This window comes from Sorex fumeus, unplaced genomic scaffold, assembly GCF_029834395.1.
Source record: "Sorex fumeus unplaced genomic scaffold, SorFum_2.1 ptg000009l, whole genome shotgun sequence".
Classification (NCBI taxonomy): domain Eukaryota; kingdom Metazoa; phylum Chordata; class Mammalia; order Eulipotyphla; family Soricidae; genus Sorex; species Sorex fumeus.
In genome coordinates, this window is record NW_026606066.1 from 28,769,213 (window position 1) to 28,786,271 (window position 17,059).

General features: G+C 36.9%; 1 protein-coding gene across 1 annotated transcript in view; it reads right to left on the reverse strand.

Annotated features, from left to right (window-relative positions):
- LNPK (lunapark, ER junction formation factor) overlaps nt 1-17,059 on the reverse strand; it is a 68,101-nt gene that overhangs the window by 8,982 nt on the left and 42,060 nt on the right. Inside the window, exons 9-10 of the mRNA XM_056110140.1 lie at nt 5,007-5,219; nt 1,859-1,964 (exon numbers count right to left, since the gene is read on the reverse strand). Coding sequence (XP_055966115.1) covers nt 1,859-1,964; nt 5,007-5,219 — 319 coding nt within the window. The remainder of the gene's footprint in view (nt 1-1,858; nt 1,965-5,006; nt 5,220-17,059) is intronic.

Genomic DNA, 17,059 nt, shown 5'->3' on the forward strand with positions numbered 1-17,059 from the left:
TGCTTAGCACAGCCCAAAGGTTAATTCTGATATACAAGATTCCTGTATCTAGCCCAGTGTAACATTTAAACATCTTCCTCATTTTCTATTTATATTCTTTCTCCATTTTTTATATGTTTAACAAGTACCTGACACTATCACACTTAGTCTATTTTGAATAACATATAATCATTTTCTACAAGTAGCTTAAATAAAATACAAAAAAAGCATTTTGAGAGTGTTAAGTGTCAAATACACATGAAGTTTTCTATTATTAAAATTATCAATAACACATAAAATTTAATCCTCTAAAAATGATTAGTCTTATCTTAAACTAAGAAGCTTCTGCACCTCAAAAAGAAACAGTGACCAAAATACAAAGACAGTCTACAGAATGGGAAAGGATATTTGCCAACTAAACATCTGATAAGGGGTTAATTTCAAGGATATACAAAGTACTGGTTGAACTCCACAAAAAGAAAACATTCAACCCCATCAAAAAATGGGGAGATGAAATGAATAGAAACTTTCACAAAGAAGAAATCTGAATGGCTAAAAGGCACATGTCAAAATGTTCCACATCATTAATTATCAGGGAGATGCAGATCAAAACCACAATGAGATATCACTTCGCGCCACAGAGACTGGCCCATATCCACAAGAACAAAAGCAACCGGTGCTGACGCGGATGTGGTGAGAAAGGGACACTCCTTCACTGTTGGTGGGAATGCCGACTGGTTCAGCCCTTTTGGAAAACAGCATGGATGATTCTCAAAAAATTAGAAATTGAGCTCCCATTTGATTCAGCAATACCATTCCTGGGAATATATACCAGAGAGGAAAAAAAGTATAGGCGAAGTGACATCTGCAATTATCTGTTTATTGCAGCACTCTTTACAATAGCCAGAATCTGGAAAAAACCTGAGTGCCAAAGAACAGATGACTGGTTAAAGAAACTTTGGTACATTTACACAATGGAGTACTATGTAGCTGTTAGAAAAGACGAAGTCACAAAATTTCCATACAAGTGGTACAACATGGAAAGTATCATGTTAAGCGAAATGACTCAGAAAGAAAGGGATAGACATAGAAAGATTGCATTCATCTGGGGAACATAAAGTAACAAAATAGGAAACTAACACCCAAGAATGGCCGAGATTAGTACCAGGAATTTTACTCCATGACTTGGAGGCCAACCACACATACTAGGGGAAAAGGGAGCTCAGATAAAGAGGGGAACACCAAATAAAGGTGTTGGGAGGATCTCCCAGGATGGGAGAAGCATGCTGAAAGTAGACTATAGACCAAACTTGACTGCCACTCAATGTTTCTTTTGCAAACCACAACACCCAAAAGGAGAGAGAGAACAGAGGGGAATGCCCTGCCACAGAGATAGGGTGGGCTAGGGGGGATGGAGGGTGGGAGGGATACTGGGATCCATGGTGGTGGGAAATGGGCACTGGTGGAGGGATGGGTGTTTGATCACTGTATAATTGAAACCCAAGCACAAAAATATGTAAGTCTGCAACTGTACCTCATGATGTCTCACTATTAAAAAATTTTTTATTAAAAAAATAAAATAAAATAGATTTTAAGCAGCAAAAAATAAATAAATAAAAATGATTAGTCTTAGTGTATTAGTGTCAAAATATTTCCATATATGCATATATATTATGCATTTTCTATATTTTATCAGGACTACTTTATCCAAAATTCTACTGTAAAGCAAGTATGTTTACTTTTTCCTGGGTAAAAAGAATTACATTATTTTCTATAACTGTAAATTGCCACAAAAGTATAGAATATCTAGTGTACACAGACTTACACACCAATAACATTTTGTTCATTTTTATCTGCCGACCACTCTAATACACATTACCTGTTCTGTGGACCATCACCAACTAAATATTCAACAATTCTATCCAGAGCACCTCGTTCTCGGGGAAGAATAGGTCTTGCTAAAGGTGGCCCCGGAGGATGATGACCTGGTACATAATAAACAGAGACATAATTTATATATATAAAATACCTCTACATTTTGATTCGCTTTATTTTTTAATTTAATTCAGATCTTTGCTTATCATTCTATAAAAGATTGGGCTAAACAACAATATTATTTTTTATAAATCTTTGTAGAGCATGTCAATTTTCTTACAAATACTACACTACATAAAAATATTTTGGCTTCCTTTTTCAAGCCCATATTCTCCCTTAGACATGCATCTCACTTGCCTGTCTGTTTCTTTGCACGGTTATCTCATCTCCAGAGAAGCCTGTGTTCTCTCTTGAACACACACTTCTCTCTTTTTCTCACCTTACTTCTTTCTTAACAAGTCTCAATGAAGACTATCTTGCTTCACAAAAATAAATAAATAAATAAATGTTTAGAAGTGATATTAAGAGCAGTGGTGGAAAGTCATGGCATATCTGTGGTACAGTAACTTTGTACACAGGAAAGAGAAAATACACATGCACAAGAGAGAAAAGGAAAATGTCTGCTGCAGAGGCAAGCTAGGAGGGATGGAGGGCAGCAGAAGGGAAACTGAGGACATTGGTGGTGGGAAATGTATACTGGTGAAGGGATGATGTAAGAACATTTTAATGACTGAAACCCAATCAGGAACAACTTTGTAATTGTGTTTCTCATTGTGATTCAATAAAAAAAATGAAATATCTTAAACCTTAAACCCCTTGCATACTTTTACAATATTGCATCTTATAATGTTATGAATAACTATTATAAATGCAAACATCAAGAGCAATCATTTTAGGAATACTGGTCATTTTCACACAGCTTGGCAAATTATCAAGTACCTGCTGGTTATTAATTTTCAAACATATGGGAGCTCTGTGGTAATAAACATTAAATAGATTCTCTTCCACAAATATGGCATAATGAAAAATGAATTATTAATCTCTATAAGAAATCACTTCACTCATTCTTATTTCTTGTACAACTAGTTATGTATTTGAAACTTTAGCAAAATGTTTTCTTTCACATGATCAAAAAAATCTTGGCCATGGCTTTTTCTATAAATCTATCCTTACATGTACAGTAGTTTTCATTATTTTACATAGATGCTAAACTTTCATTTCTTTAAAACAAATCAGATCAGCAAACATATGCAATAAATAGAGTTCTTCTATTAAGTACCTAATCAGCCAGTAGAAAATTAAAGATGAATAAATTTTAATATATTTAATTTTTTTCAATTAAAATACAAGGTTGTCAAAACAACCTTCCGTAAAACTTCTAAAAAGTATTTTTTCCATAATGGCATGTTCCATTCTAGAGTGATCTGTATGACCCAGGAGCACATACTCTTCCTTTACATTATGGGACTCACACTTGCCACTTTCAGATTTCCCTATTGAAAAATAAGCTAAAAGAACTTTTTCAATAACCTTTGTATGTATTTTATTTGTTGTGAGCATTGTTTATAATAGTTCAATTTTCTAAAATCTTATATTGCCTTTTCCTAAGGAAAGCAGAGTAAAAATCTACTATAATACCAGTATTTATATCGTTTGACTTTATTACATAACTGCCCAATACCTGAAGCACCTACTGACTAGCCTCAAAATCATTTTAAATAATACTTACGCAATTAGTCACCTAAATTATAATATCCTAAAATAAGTTTTTTGAGGGCTGGAGTGATAGCACAGCGGGTAGGACGTTTGCCTTGCACGCAGCAAACATGGCCGACCCGAGTTCGATTCCTCTGCCCCTCTTGGAGAGCCTGGAAAGCTACAGAGAGTATCTGACCCGCATGGCAAAGCCTGGCAAGCTACCCAAGACGTATTCGATATGCCAAACACAGTAATAAGTCTCACAATGAATGTTACTGGGCCCGCTGAGCAAATCGATGAACAATGGGAGGACAGTGACAGTGACAGTGAAGTTTTTTGAATATCCAAGAATCTGATAGAAATCTACATTAAAAAGTGATCTGCTGAGGCAGTGGACTTTCATGTCCCAGTCACAGTCCCAGAAAAAAGCTACAGAATAATATAATCTGTTACACTATAAAATGAGATCTTCTAGAGATTTATCATACTGAAGAAAGAGATCTCAAGGGCAAGGTAGAAAGCTCACTGGCTAGAGTGCATGCTTTGCATCCAGGAAGCCCAGTTTGGCTTCCCGAAACCACATGGTCACCTGAGCACTGTAGAAGCAACTCCTGATCCCCAAGTCCTGAATTAGGACTAGCCCCCTGAGCACTACCAAGTTTGGAACGAAAAAAAGAAGGAAAAAAGGGGCTGGAGCAATAACACAACAAGTAGGGCGTTTGTCTTACATGCAGCCAACCCGGGTTTGATTCCCAGCATCCCATATGGTCCCCTGAGCACCGCCAGGGGTAATTCCTGAGCGCAGAGCCAGGAGCAACCCCTGTGCATTGCCGGGTGTGACCCAAAAAGCCAAAAAAAAAAAAAAAGAAGGAAAACAAAATTAGAATCCAAAAATCTGAAATAATATTAAAGGAAGCATGTTAATTTAATTAAGACTCTATATTAAAACATCTAACAGGATACCTTAATGTGCTATGGTTAAAAACAGAAAAATTTACCTGTCCATTTTAATAAAACTATTACTACACATAAGTATCTTGCTGAAAATTGTTGATTTCATGTTCAAAAACATAATCAAAGATTTTAGCTAAAATACACGACTATATTCCAGAAACGTTCTCCTCTATCTCCAATTTGTATCAATCTGGAGTTCTTCTAAAACTGAATATAAAAAGATATGCTACACCGTTGACTACAGAATACCACAAAGTTTTATTGCCATTTAAACAGAGAAGCCATAACAGTTAAATGAGCTCAAGAAATAGGTTTCAGTATCACAAGGTGCCAGCTGTAAAGAGTTATGGCTAATTGAATATGGAACTCCTGCTTAATCAGATAACTGCACTGCCATTTCCAAATGAAATGCCATTTCCATACTGTCTGAAAATGGCCCATTTTATTGGTAACCAGAGAAAACAATATAAACTGTAAATAACATTAAGTGCTCTGTTTACCCATTCCAGGCATTGAAGTAGCAGGAGATCCAAGACGTCTTGGTAACACATTTGACGACAGAGCTGGAGTAATAGCTCGCTCTGGAGGTCCACCAGGAGCTGAAGTGTCTTTTGGTGATCCAGGTGATACTGGACCTTGTGGAGAAGGACCCTGGCTAGAGCTTACTGGTGCTGGAGAAAGATTTCTTTGAGCAATAGTTCGTTGACGAATCTCTGAAAATAAGAAAAAAAGTATACCTTAAACCCTTAAACTTAAGATCCAATACATATTAGCCAATACCAAAAATAACTGGGATTTAATAGTTTTGTGGCATCACAGAGCATTTGTAGGATCAAACCTGTTTGATGTAAAAATTACATAAAACTTAACATTGAAACTGATTATACCAGAGTACTCCAATTCTATAATTCAACTGTATATATTTATACTACCAGTTTTGATCTTGGTCTTGATCTTGTTATCTACTGATATCACTTCTTAAAATAAATTTAAGTAAAATAAAATCAATACTCAACTATGTGGCATGTATTTGCAGTAAATCGTTCTGATTTATGATGTAGTTTACCGGAATCTGAATAAAAATTTCAAACTGCAGATTTTCTCATTAAAAAATTTCTTTTAAAAGACTAAGAACAATGTGCAATTATCAAATACTGTGTGACAGAATTAATCTAAGTAGTCAGAGACAGGCTGAGAAGTATTCTTTTTTCTTTCCTGTGTTCAAGTCACACCCAGACATGCTTGGAGAACCATGCGGTGCCAGGATCAAACCAGGGGCTCTTGCATACAAAGCATATGCTCCAGCCTCCTGAATTATCTCCAGGTAACTGCAAAGTATTCTTTCTTGTTAGATTCCATTACACTATTGTTATTTGGGGGATAACTTTCTTTGGGTTTGGGGGAGGGGTATAGTTTTGCCAATTCATTCAACAAAGAAAACCTTTACTCTGTAAATACAATGGATCATAAGTATCTTTTTATCACATAAAGTATAAGTAAGATTCCCCATAACCACGGTTGGCAAATGTCCCAGGCATACTGAAACATGGCTACTCTCTTTTGTTTTCATATTGTCTGTTGCTGCTCTACAGGACTTGAATATTTACTATATGGTCCTTCAACAGAAAGTTTTGCAGCTCCCTACATGACAGTGTAAAATTAAAAATTGTTTTATTCCCCATTTCTTAAATGTCAGTGGTAGATTTCAATTAAAAAAAAAAACCCAAAACAATTTTAACTCTACACATCACATTAATTTGTCAATAACCTTGAATAATATGTTAAAACTAAAGAAGCTATATTTTAATTGGCAAAACTGATTAAAAGAAAATGCATATTTCCAAAAGCAAAATACTTTAGACATGAACTCTGTGAGATACTTAAAGATTTTCATTTAAAAAGAAAAAGAAAAAAAACTCATTGCAATATAAAGTCCAGCTCCAGAATAAGATTCTTAGTATACCACACTCCTATATTCTGATTAAGACCCTCAAAATGAGTCAGAAAGAGAGGGACAGACATAGAAAGACTGCATTCATCTGAGGAACATAAAGTAGCAAAATAGGAGACTAACACCCAAGAATAGCCGAGATAAGTACCAGGAGGTTTACTTCATGGCTTAGAGGCAAGCCGCACACGTTAGGGGAAAAGGCAGCTCAGAGAGAGAAGGGAGCATCCTCCCAGGATGGGAGATGCATGCTGAAAGTAGACTACAGACCGAATATGATTGCCACTCAATGCCTCTTTTGCAAACCATAGCACCCAAAAGGAGAGAGAGAACAAAAAGGAATGCCCTGCCACAGAGGTAGGGCAAGATGGGGGTGATGGGGGGTGGGAGGGATACTAGGATCATTGGTGGTGGAGAATGGGCACTGGTGGAGGGATGGGTACTTGATCACTGTATAACTGAAACCCAAGCACAAAAATCTGTAAGTCTACAACTGTACCCCATGGTGTTTAACCAATAAAAATTTTTAAAAAAGAAAGAAAATCATATAATCCATAAAAAAGAACCTTGGCCCTCTGGTCAGTAAGTTCAGAATCCTGGTTGTAGCTACATGACCTTAGGTGCTGAGCTTAGCCTACTCTATCTGTAAAATTGCAAGAGTAAATAAGATAATATTTGATAATTCATACTTGCTAAATATATATTACCTCATATGATAGTATTTTTATACAATCATTTTCAAATGACACAGCTGTAATTATGGGAAGCAAACAACTTTACATTGGTCTTTAGTCTCTAACCAAATTACTATAATAAATTATAAGCATGTCATCATTATATGAATGGAGCTGTCTATATATTTTGCTATTTTCCAAGAAATGCTTAAGTCAATTTCAGATTTTATGTGGACTAATCCTAATATCTTAATATATCTTACAAATTAAGTGGTCTTTTAATTATATTTTAATTATAAAGAACACATTAATAGATGATTAGATAAAGATACTTAGATCACTGAAATTAAGATCTGGTCACTTAAACTGTTCTTTGGGACTGGAGATGTAACTCAGTGATACAGCATGCTCTGCACATATGCAGTCCTGGTTTGATCCCAGGAACCAAATAAAGAAAGTCAATAAAAACAAGATACCAAATATTGTGAACCAGATAAAGTTTAACTCTACCCTATAAATGAGTTTAATATATAATAGAACTATATTAATAGTAATTATTATCCTTTTCCTTCTTGAACAAACCTGGGTTGCATCCTCTGAATGTGCATGCACTATGTGGAAATTAACAGAAGTAGTCTTAACATAAGTAGTTAACAAAGGAAACTCCTATGTCTAACATTCCATAACAAAAAAAAAAGGCCAAGCTTACTAATTTCCAAATTGAATTTTGGGCAAAAGGAATAAATAACAAAGAAATCAGAAAAGGGATAAGCCAAGTAACAAATAATTACAAATTCATCAGTAGCTTAAAACAATCAATAATATGATACCAAACCTTTATTTGGCAAGTATTATGAACTATTTTGTCTTTTAAAATAGTCCCTAATGGGACCAAAGAGATGGTACAGGGGCTAAGACACATGCCTTGCATTAAGACAATTCTAGATCTCTGGCACAAGGTGCTCCAAGCACTGCCAGGTACAGTTCTGGAGTTTCCTGAACACTGCCAAGGCAGCCTAGGTAGCCGCTGGATAATCTCTGGCACCAGAGAGCACAAGCAGCACTGCATCCTTGGGCCATGACACTGAACTACCACTGGTTGGCCAATAATCATGAAGAGTCAGCCCCAGATTTCCTGTCCAACCTATGGAAGACACCATCCCACCCCCAAATCTAAGGCAAGGCACTTGCCACTTACAAACATTATGTATTATAATTACTCCAAGAAGTCTTTAATGTTCCAAAAGTAGTTATTTTCGTTATATTAAATATTTCTGCATTTTAGGCCAGAACAATAATACAGCAAGGTGCTTGCCTTGTATGCAGACCCAGATTCAATTCCAGGTACCACACAGGGCTCCCCAAGCCCCACCAAGAGTGATTCCTGAGCACAGAGCAGGGAGTAAGCCCTCCATTGCCAGGTTTGACCCAAAATACAAAGAAACAAAACACTCCCTGAATTTTAATGTACACATATCTTCTCCCCATAAGATCTGCCAACCATTCTACCTCAATCTGTTCAAATATCATAAGTGTTCCAGAAAGTCCACTATTTACTAAAGGATGAAATAACACCTTGACCCTGAACAACTCATTCAATCAGAATCACACTCATGAAGTAGAAACACATCTAGGTTTTTTTTCATTTCACTCAAAAGCAACTAGAGTTAAAAATAAGTCTAAAACCTATGTTGTGGATGATCAGAGAAGACTGTACAGGAGTGAGAGCTCAAGCAAGGTGCACCAATTCAAACAACCTCAACCCTAGTTCAATCCCTGGCACAATACTTCAGCCCTGAGAAGTTACATGTGTGGCCCTTGTGGCACCTGAGCACACTCAGTGTGACTCCAGTGATCCCCAGCACTGTAGGGCCTGGGCAGCACTGCATCCCCAGGCCCCTGTACTAGGTTACTACATGCTGAGAATCAGCAGGAGCAGCCCTAGAACCCAAAAAACTGCTTGCAAGGCCAGGATTAAAAAATAATACTAATAAAAAGCTTTTTGAAAGTTTTAAATGATAAAACACTAGGGTGGTTAAAATCAGAAACTCTGAGATCAAACTATCTTGATTAAAATTTTGGCTCCATCCTAATTAGATACGCATAGGCATTTTCCAAGTTCATGACATCTCTCAGTTCAGCTTCCTCATAATAAGAATATGTAAAGACTGTCACTGTCCTCCCATTGTTCACCGATTTGCTTGAGCGGGCCCAGTAACGTCTCCATTGTGAGACTTGTTACTGTGTTTTGGCATATCGAATACATCACGGGTAGCTTGGCAGGCTTTGCCATGCGGGCACAATACTCTTGGCAGCTTGCCGGGCTCTCCGAGAGGGGCGAAGAAATCGAACCCAGCTCGGCCAGGCCGGCCGCATGCAAGATAAATGCCCTACTGCTGTGCTATTGCTCCAGCCCATGTAAAGACTAAACAAGATAATTAACAAAGGAGTTAGGGAGAGCACAGGCAAAGTATTTAATGTAAGTAGGAAATATTTAAAGGTTCTCAGGGTTATAATAAATTATAAAACAATCTAGAACATCTAAAGCAAATATTAAAATATAGATATTCATTTAAAAAGTAAAGGCTTTCCTTAAAATTATTTGCAACCTTGTTTAAATGTGAAGTTCATGGTCTATATAAAAATAAGCCTAGAACTCTAGCCTACTAGTAAATCATTCTTGAGAGGTCAGGAATTTGGTACAAGTGGAAGCACACATGCAACCCCCAACATCACCATGTATGGTCCCTGGCACTGCAAACATAAAAAATTATTCCTGTGCTGAATGTTCTATAACACAAATAATTTATCAGATATTCAAATATCTACTTTTTTTAAGTGCTGGTAGAAAAGTTTTATCTTTGTTTCTGTATTAAGCTGTAGCAGGAGGAATATCCTATCATAGTTAAAAGATCTAAGTTTTCATCCTAGCTGGTACCACCAATTCCTTAATGTAAAAAGGCCTTTTATGCACTCTGTATTTCAAATCTCTTCAAAATAATGAATATTTTAGCAGAACTACAAAGATCACCCTTATTTTCCTTAGCACTGGTCAAAGGTTTTTCTGAATCATGAATTACTGTGCTCACTTCTAGTTCCCACAGAGGAAAACTTCAGTGACCAGAGCAATAGTACAGCGGGGAAGGCATTTGCCTTGCATGAGGCCAACCCAGGTTTGATCCCCAGCATCCCATATGGTCCCCACCAAGAGTAATTCCTGAGTGCAGAGCCAGGAACAACCCCTGAGAATTGCTGGATGTAACCAAAAAAAGGGAAAAAAAAAAGACATAAAGAAAAGAAAAATTTCAATAAATAAAAACAAATTAAGCCTACAAATGATTCACATATCAAGAAATGTAGATTTAAATTTAGGGTCAACTCAAACGTGACAGCATCTCAGTATCCATAGTACAAACCATAATACCCAAAGTAGAAAGAGAGTATGGGAAAAATTGTCTGCCATAGGGACAGGAGCCGGGTTGGGATGGCGGGGAAGGGATACTGGGGACATTGGCGGTGGAAAACGTGCACTGGTGGAGGGATAGGTGTTTGATCATTTTATGACTGAAACTCAAACATGAAAGCTTTATAACTGTTATCTCACAGTGATTCAATTAAAAATAAAACACTGAAAAAAATTTAGGATCAACTTGACTTATATTTGGCGGGGGGAGGGGGAGGGGGTTCAGTAGCCACACCAGGGCTTACTCCTGTGCTCAGGGATCACACCTAGCAGTGCTCAGGGAACCATATTCAGTGCCAAGAACTGAACCCAGGTCAGCATCTTGCTGCACTATCTCTACAGGCCCTCACTTGGTTCCTGATAAATGTGATTATTAAATGTGGTTGGGTGATTTAGAGGAATCTATATTTAGGGATGCTTCTATTTTTTAATCAACATATGCTCAAATCTATTGCTTATTTCTAATAAATTATTCCAATGAATATAAAAATAATTAAAAACCATGCACTTAAATATCTTCCTTTTTAAAAAATATCTAAGGCTATATTCACTCTCATCACCTCTACATCCTCTACAAAGTTTTTAACTTCAGCTTCTGTCCTATTTTTCTACAACTATTTTCTCGATAGTAATGGCTTTTTAATTTTAAAATTATTTTTGAAATAACCTATCTGTTTTACATGCTTATAATGTCTACAAAAAATTATTTAATTGAGTTGGAATTTTAGGTCTTCAGTGTATGAAAAATTTTCAAGCTTGTAAACATTGTCCACTGTCCATTGTCCTGCATGCTGTCCTCCCGTTGTTCATTGATTTTGCTCAAGTGGGCCCAATAATGTCTCCATTGTGAGACTTGTCGTTACTGTGTTTGGCATATCAAATATATCACGGATAGCTTGCCAGGCTTCGCCAGGCAAGTGAGATATTCTCAGTAGCTTGCCAGGCTCTCCAAGAGGGGCGGAGGAATCGAACCCGGGTCGGCCCGATCAGCCGCGTGCAAGGCAAACGCTCTACCTGCTGTGCTATCGCTCCAGCCCATAAACATTGAAATTTTAAAATTAAAAATATTTACTCTCTAATCCCTTCCTTCTTATAGAGGCAAAACTTTTTGACCCCAACCTTCACTCCCCAACCATGCAATCTGGTTTTTGTCTTCCTTTATAACATAGTCCACCACTGAAAGTAGCACTGTTTTAGATACCAACAAATTTTCATGATTTGGGGGTGGATTTTTCTTTTTTGGCGGGGGGTAGGAGGAGTGTGGCAGGGAGGCCACATCCAGCAGTGCTCGGAGCTTGCCCCAGGCTCTGCATTCAGGGGTCACTCCTACTGGTGCTTGGAGAACCAGAGGGGTTGTTGGGGGTTGAACACAAGTCGGCCCCATGGAAGGCAAACACCCTACCTCTACCAATAAACTATTGCTTCAGCCCATGATACCAACCAACTTTCACCACCACATTATTGCTATGATTATAGCTATTTCTCTTTATCAAAACCCTATTGATTATCTATGAACTCAATGAACTTCCTTATTTCATCTACTATTCATATCAATTCTGAGATAACTCCAATCCGTAGCAGTAGAAATCAAACCCCAGAACCTAATTTGCAAATGTCTCACAGTAAAATAAGATAGAGATCAGGATTAGACTAGCATTCAAATCTAAGGTTTTTATGAAAACAATGTCCTCACTCTGCTATATAAACTGTCAAATGCAATGCCTCAGATGTCTTCTACTTGACTTACCATTTGCAGCCAATAACAGTGAATGCCATTCTCCCTCATTTCCACTTTCTGAGATGTCAATTTAACTCTGCTTTTAACTCTGATCATGTCATCTGTCTTTTTCCAGGGCTCCTCTTTCTTTGTCTCCATTTAACATCTCAAAATTAAATGGTTCTATAATGTACAAAAGGAGAGAGAGCAAGAAGATGCCTGCCACAGAGACAGATAGGAGGCGGTGGGGTTAGGGGGTTGGGGAGTTAGGAAGGACTAGGAGGGAAACTGTGGACATTGGTTGTAGGAAATGTACACTGGTGGAGGTATGGGTGCTGGAACACTGTATGACTGAAACCAATCATGAACAGCTTTGTGACAGTCTATTTCATGGTGATTCAATAAAAATAAAAATTATTTAATTAAAGGGTTCTGCAATAAATCCCCTTGCTCTATTTTTCTCTTCATGGTCAATTTAATAGTCAAATACTATCACCTATCTTATAACAATTCCTAATTTGCACCTTTCAAGCTTTTTCTGAGCTTCATACAAGTAACAAATACCTTTGGACTATACAGACTGAATATAACTTCCACTCAAAACACTAAGAGCAAATTCCTTTCTCTTATGCATACTACCTACTCCAATTCTTCACTTTATTTTGCTTACGACACTAATTATCTAATATCCAAGCCCAAAACCTAACGGTTATCTTGATTTCTCCCTCATTTTCTACTCCCAATTGCCATCAAGTCCCCATGTACTCTTAAATGTAAAATATTACTTAAATCTCAAGTATTTTGCCAGAACTTTATCTAAGGATGGCCTTTATCTCGTCTCAACATTAGATGCTAGCCAAACCCATCTCCAAATCTTCAGATTAGCTTTCTCTTCAATCTATATTCTCCTTGTAACCAAAAAAAAAAAAAAATTATAAGTTCTAAAACGCAAATCTTCTAGTGGCTTTCCACATTATTATATAAAGTTCCAACCTCCAGAGTTTTGCACATGAAATCCTTCAAACTAATCCCTCTTTCACATATAAGGCTCTACTTGAAGTTTCTCAAACTACAAAGTTGTTACCTCTTGACCTGTATGTGAGTGAAGTGGACCTAAAGAGTTCTTTCCTAATCCTAGTCTCATAACAAACTATTAAAATGTATAATGCATGACAATATGTGCCTATTTTTAGTATAATCCCTCCTCTACTAAACATTGTATATTTGTATATATTCTTTTCAATTAAGAGCTAATAGAAACTGTATCTTTGTAGTCACAGGGTGTGCAAAGAACATGAATTTAATAAAAGTCTAGGAAACGAATAGATTTTCCTCCTGTATTTCAATATGAAATTTCCAACCCATCTCCCATCTTGCATAGTATATGTAGTAAACAAAAGAATGGCCTCCACCACATGAAAAAAATGCTCCACATCATTAATCATCAAGGAGATGCAGATCAAAACCACAATGAGATGTCATTTCACACCACAGAGACTGGCCCACATCCACAAGAACAAAAGCAACCGGTGCTGGCGCAGATGTGGAGAGAAAGGGACCCTCCTTCACCACTGTTGGGAATGCTGACTGGTTCAGCCCTTTTGGAAAACAGTATGGACGATTATCAAAAAATTAGAAATTGAGCTCCCATTTGACCCAGCAATACCACTCCTGGGAATATATCCCAGAGAGGCAAAAAGTACATCGAAATGACATCTGCACTTCTATGTTCATTGCTGCACTATTCACAATAGCCAGAATCTGGAAAAAACCTGAGTGCCCGAGAACAGATGACTGGTTAAAGAAACTTTGGTACATTTACACAATGGAGTATTATGTAGCTGTTAGAAAAGATGAAGTCATGAAATTTACATACAAGTGGTACTACATGGAAAGTATCATGTTAAGCGAAATGAGTCAGAAAGAGAGGGATAGACATAGAAAGATTGCATTCATCTGGGGAACATAAAGTAACAAAATAGGAGAATAACACCCAAGAATGGCCGAGATTAGTACCAGGAATTTTGCTCCATGGCTTAGAGGCCAGCCACACAGGCTAGGGGAATAGGGAGCTCAAATAGAGAAGGGAGCACCAAATAAAGGGTGTTGGGAGGATCCTCCCAGGATGGGAGAAGTATGCTGAAAGTAGACTATAGACTGAACATGATTGCCACTCAATGCCTCTTTTGCAAACCACAACACCCAAAAGGAAAGAGAGAACAAAAGGGAATGCCCTGCCACAGAGGGAGGGTGGGATGGGGGGTATGGGGGGTGGGAGGGATACTGGGATCCATGGTGGTGGGAAATGGGCACTGGTGGAGGGATGGGTGTTTGATCATTGTATAATTGAAACCCAAGCACAAAAATTTTTAAGTCTACAACTGTACCTCATGGTGTCTCACTAATAAAAATTTAAAAATTTTAAAAAAAAAAGAATGGCCTCCACACCCCCATCTATGCCTTCAACCCCAGAAATTACAAACATATGTTGCTATAAGCAAGGGTAATTAATGTCATGGATGAAATTTAGATTATTGATCAGCTGACTCTGCACTGGCTGAAACACTAGAAATTCCAGCCATTTAAGAGGGAGCACAAAAAAGTTATCATGTTAACAATATGTACTATTTGCCAACATCAGGATTTTATTTTCTGGTGTGGTTCTGCTTTATAAATTAGAAAAACATTTGCCTTATAGTTCTTTATTTCAACATTTCCTTTGCAACCACTATGAGTAGAGTACTACTAAAAGTCATTTGAAGTTGCATATGGGATAATATAGTGTTATACAAAGAAATATTCTAATAAATGTCAGTCATTAAAAGGGAACCAACAATGCACCATGGAGGACCCAAACAGGTAGATTAAACTCAAAGTGGGATGAAGAAAGATATCATGGTAATGTGATGTTTATGTTGAACACCAAAAAAAAACCCAAAAAAAAGGTGGGAATGAACAGAAATGTCTTTGTTGCATGTGGGCAGTTTTAAAATAAGTCCAAAATTCTTTCTGTCTTCTTTTGTCTTCCAACCATGCCTATGTCCTTGGCCTTAATTTAAATATGTCTCTCTCCAGGAAAATATAGCTGAGCTGTTTTCAGGACTACTTTGTGTCTCCAGGGTTGCTTGATCTTAGAACCCAGACACCATGTTCAGAAAAGCTTAATACCTGTATTAAGGTAAGTGTAGCAAGGCATTACCAGGCAGCGCCTACTTGTTGGCTATGTAAGTAAGACATTTCAGTAGGCACACTGGAGCCTCAATCTTTAACCAACACTATGAAAAATATGAGCTGTTTCTGCCCAATCCTGCCCAAATTGTAGACTCATGAACTAAACAAATGAATGATATTTTATGCCACTCTTTCAGGGCTGACACATTACCTTGCAACAAAGTAGATAACAAGTAAAAACACACAAAAACAAATTTAATATTTTCTAAGATGTTTCCAGATTTTCATAATTGAACATTCAACCTCCCAAACAGAAAATATGAAACATCATTCCATTTGCTACCAAGATAAAAATGATTAAGATTACATTAATTTTCCATACATGTCATAAAATACAAGTGAATAAACTCTTAAAACATACTTAGATAAGAAGTTGTAATCCATTTGACAGAATCATTAAATCCTTATGCAGTATTTATTGATTTCAAATTTAGCTGTGGCATGACACAATTGACTTCTCTTGCTCATTTCATTAGTAGAGATGTGTTATATACAAAAGTGAAAAAGAATGTGTAGGTGGTTTTGTTTTAAAGAAAATACAGGAAGTTCTGTAAATACTTATTTTCAGCTCTCAGACTGCCTATCCTCCCATAATATATCCTCCCTTGTCCAATCGCCAAACTTATGTAATTAAAAATTTCAGTCATAACCTAGTCCTAAGTGTTGCCATTAAAACAACCACACCCCTCCTCAAGTTTAAGCATCTCTCTCACACACCACATGTACCTTTACAACTCATTAGTTCAATCATTCTTTCAACTCCAAGGGGATCCTCAATCTATTAATTATTACAAGGATGAGCAAATGTTTTCTGTAAAAGGCGAGACTTATATTTCAGAGTCATATTTATTTTCGAATGTTTGCAGATCATAAACTCTGTTGAGTATTCTTACTGCTATTTTAAGACTACTTAGTTTTTCAATCTAATAAAGATATAAAGTTCTTCCATTTCTCAATCCAGGATTGTAAAGAATTAGATAAATATAAGCATCTATGCACATCACTCTATTTAATGTTCATACACATATATTTTAAATTTTTGTTTATTCCACTGTGTAATAAAATAATTATGCTAACTTTCTAAGATTTAACATTCCTCTAATAATAATTCCTTATAAAAAGGAGTCAGAATTAGGGCTGGAGCAAAGGTACACGAGGTAGGGTGTTTGCCTTACACACAGCTGACCCAGGTCTGATCCCTAGAAACCCATATGGTCCCCCAAGTACTGCCAGGAGTGATTCCAAAGCACAAAGCTAGGAGTAAGCCCTGGGCATCACCAGGTGTGTCCCCTACCCCCCAAAAAAAGAAGTCAGGGCTAAACTGTAAGGTTTTCAAGAACAAATGTGAATCTAAAAATCTGTCTCGATATTCTAGAAGGAGTCTATAGAGGTATGACAACTAAGTATAAACGGAATCTTGGAACAGGAAAGGGGCATTAGGCAAAATTTAAGGAAATCTGAATAAACTTGGGAATCCAGTTAATAATAGTAAATCAATGTTGGTTCACTAATTTCAGTAA